Raw genomic sequence first — 3,891 nt, 5'->3', positions numbered from 1 at the left:
ACACTGTTATACAAGCTGTACGCTCACTACTTTACACTGTTATACAAGCTGCACGCTCACTACTTTACAAGCTGTTTACTCACTACTTTACACTGTTATACAAGCTGTACACTCACTACTTTACACTGTTATACAAGCTGTACATTCACGACTTTACACTGTTATACAAGCTGTACGCTCACTACTTTACAAGCTGTTTACTCACTACTTTACACTGTTATACAAGCTGCACGCTCACTACTTTACACTGTTATACAAGCTGTACACTCACTACTTTACACTGTTTACAAGCTGTTTACTCACTACTTTACACTGTTATACAAGCTGTACGCTCACTACTTTACACTGTTATACAAGCTGCACGCTCACTACTTTACACTGTTATACAAGCTGTACGCTCACTACTTTACACTGTTATACAAGCTGCAACGCTCACTACTTTACAAGCTGTTTACTCACTACTTTACACTGTTATACAAGCTGTACACTCACTACTTTACACTGTTATACAAGCTGTACACTCACGACTTTACACTGTTATACAAGCTGTACGCTCACTACTTTACAAGCTGTTTACTCACTACTTTACACTGTTATACAAGCTGCACGCTCACTACTTTACACTGTTATACAAGCTGTACACTCACTACTTTACAAGCTGTACGCTCACTACTTTACACTGTTATACAAGCTGTACGCTCACTACTTTACACTGTTATACAAGCTGTACGCTCACTACTTTACACTGTTATACAAGCTGTACGCTCACTACTTTACACTGTTATACAAGCTGTACACTCACTACTTTACACTGTTATACATGTTACACAAGCTGTACGCTCACTACTTTACACTGTTATACATGTTACACAAGCTGTACGCTCACTACTTTACACTGTTATACATGTTACACAAGCTGTACGCTCACTACTTTACACTGTTATACAAGCTGTACACTCACTACTTTACACTGTTATACATGTTACACAAGCTGTACGCTCACTACTTTACACTGTTATACATGTTACACAAGCTGTACGCTCACTACTTTACACTGTTATACAAGCTGTACACTCACTACTTTACACTGTTATACATGTTACACAAGCTGTATGCTCACTACTTTACACTGTTATACATGTTACACAAGCTGTATGCTCACTACTTTACGCTGTTATCCAAGCTGTACGCTCACTGCTTTACACTGTTATACATGTTACACAAGCTGTACGCTCACTACTTTACACTGTTATACATGTTACACAAGCTGTATGCTCACTACTTTACACTGTTATACATGTTACACAAGCTGTACACTCACTACTTTACGCTGTTATCCAAGCTGTACGCTCACTACTTTACGCTGTTATCCAAGCTGTACACTCACTACTTTACGCTGTTATCCAAGCTGTACACTCACTACTTTACACTGTTATACATGTTACACAAGCTGTACGCTCACTACTTTACACTGTTATACATGTTACACAAGCTGTACACTCACTACTTTACGCTGTTATCCAAGCTGTACACTCACTACTTTACACTGTTATACATGTTACACAAGGTGTACGCTCACTACTTTACACTGTTATACAAGCTGTACGCTCACTACTTTACGCTGTTATACAAGCTGTATGCTCACTACTTTACACTGTTATACAAGCTGTACACTCACTACTTTACACTGTTATACATGTTACACGAGGTGTACGCTCACTACTTTACACTGTTATACATGTTACACAAGCTGTACACTCACTACTTTACGCTGTTATCCAAGCTGTACGCTCACTACTTTACGCTGTTATACAAGCTGTACGCTCACTACTTTACAATGTTATACAAACAAGCTGTACACTCACTACTTTATGCTGTTATCCAAGCTGTACGCTCACTACTTTACGCTGTTATACAAGCTGTACGCTCACTACTTTACGCTGTTACTCACTACTTTACACTGTTATACAAGCTGTACACTCACTACTTTACAAGCTGTTATCACTACTTTACACTGTTATACAAGCTGTACACTCACTACTTTACACTGTTATACAAGCTGTACACTCACTACTTTACGCTGTTATCCAAGCTGTACGCTCACTACTTTACGCTGTTATACAAGCTGTATGCTCACTACTTTACACTGTTATACAAGCTGTACGCTCACTACTTTACATTGTAGCAAAGTGAAATTTCTTCAGTGTTGAAACATGAAAAGATAGAATCAGATATTTACAGAAATGTGAGGGGTGGACTCACTTTGTGAGATATTGTACGCAGGTAGCCAGAGAGGCTGAATCAGCCTAGTGAAGCTCTAGATAGTGTTAAGCTTTAATAGGGAGAAACATGTCAGCACACAATAGTTCAAATAATCTCACTGAATCTGTTAACATGTTCAAACTGCTGATAAACATTCAGACAGACAGTTAAAGTTAAAAACTTACCTTCATTGTCAGATTTCTGCCGATGCAAATCCAGATGTCGGTGTGTCTGAACGCTCTGATGTCTCGGATGTCTCTCTCTCTTATTTATAATCCAAAGATTAATAAATCATTAATCTGCGCTTTCACACCAATACAACATTTGGCAGAACAGGTGGAAACCTACGTCCTTGACTGTGTGTGCATTTGTATTACACAACATTGTTGGCACCCAAACCTGAGACGCCATCACGGTGTGGGGACTCACCTCCACTGAGGGGGTGCTGCAGGGCAGGAGTGCGGTTCCACAGACCGTTGTCCCGTTGAGGACTGAGGTCTGCGCACGCTGAGTGTTCACCGGGTCACGTGTCTGTGCCGGCTGGGCCGGGTGGTACTTGGACCATGTTTAGAGATATTTCAGCCTGCTGCACTTAAAGTCTCGTTCGTTCTCCTGACCATGTTAGTGACTCAGAGCTCTGTGAGGTTTGGATCAGCATGAAACTCTCTGTTGAACATGAAGGTCAGAGCTGCACAGCTGCTGCTTCACACCGATAAGATACTGTGTGTATCAATACTCTGCAGGATCGAGGCAGTTTTGTTTCTTTCAGATTCCCTTAGTCTATTCTATTTCAACCTTAAAAATCTTAATTGTACTTTTGTGGTTTTTCTCATAACCAGCAAGGCTTTTATTTTGAAAGTTACGAGGTGTAACATATGTAATTGTTGCTAGCTTGACACTTGTGAGTCACTGTAAGTTTAGTTTCCTTTTTAGAATTGGGACACAGATTGTATTGTGTCTTCGTACAAAGAAACAGACTGGACCACATGGACTCCTCACTGGTTTTACTGGTTTTACTGGTTTGGGGTCAGTTTTTCTACACAGCTCATGCAGGTAAAGTTTCACTGTATTGTTTCTGTTTCTTTGATTTTTTAAGAAGTGTTTTAAATCACAAATTTCAGTGTGAGGCAGAAGAACAACAAACTTTTTTTCGTAAGAATCAGAGTGAGGTTTATTGCCAGGTACTTGAACTTAATTTAGCTTTACTATTTTCCAATTCAAAATGACTTTATGAGTTACGTGTACTTCCAGCTTTTATTATCTTAGGCTTCTTCTGGGAAATATTAAAAAGAGGAAGTATCTCCAGATGAGTTTTCTTATCATTACCAAGGGCAGCGATAGCATTTTCTATTGTAAACACTCCACTGCCAAAGTATCGAGTCCAGTATCTAAAAACTTCAAAAGAAAGATTCTGTAAAAGTGAAACTAAAAGTCAGATGCACTTCATTTGTCACATAAGATGCCATCCACTATCTTGCTTTTACTGCTACAACTAGACTAGTGACTAACCTCAGTTAACTCGTTTTACAATCATATCTTCAGCTGATGTTTCACTTATTTTAAACCTGCTCCCTCACCATCAGCATTTATTTCACTCACACCTGCTGCTGCCTTAGTTATATAGTCTCC

At 39.3% G+C, this 3,891-nt stretch overlaps 1 protein-coding gene across 1 annotated transcript in view; it reads left to right on the top strand.

Moving 5' to 3' along the window:
• Positions 1–3,184: 3,184 nt before the first annotated feature.
• LOC123983002 (RLA class II histocompatibility antigen, DP alpha-1 chain-like) overlaps positions 3,185–3,891 on the top strand; it is a 6,070-nt gene continuing 5,363 nt past the window's right edge. Inside the window, exon 1 of the mRNA XM_046069060.1 lies at positions 3,185–3,315. Within this exon, the coding sequence (XP_045925016.1) occupies positions 3,249–3,315 (67 nt within the window). The 5' untranslated portion in view covers positions 3,185–3,248. The remainder of the gene's footprint in view (positions 3,316–3,891) is intronic.

The sequence above is a fragment of the Micropterus dolomieu genome, linkage group LG14 (assembly GCF_021292245.1).
Source record: "Micropterus dolomieu isolate WLL.071019.BEF.003 ecotype Adirondacks linkage group LG14, ASM2129224v1, whole genome shotgun sequence".
In the NCBI taxonomy this organism is placed as follows: Eukaryota; Metazoa; Chordata; class Actinopteri; order Centrarchiformes; family Centrarchidae; genus Micropterus; species Micropterus dolomieu.
Note: the sequence above shows the minus strand (reverse complement) of the source record. Positions and strands in the feature narration are given on the sequence as shown.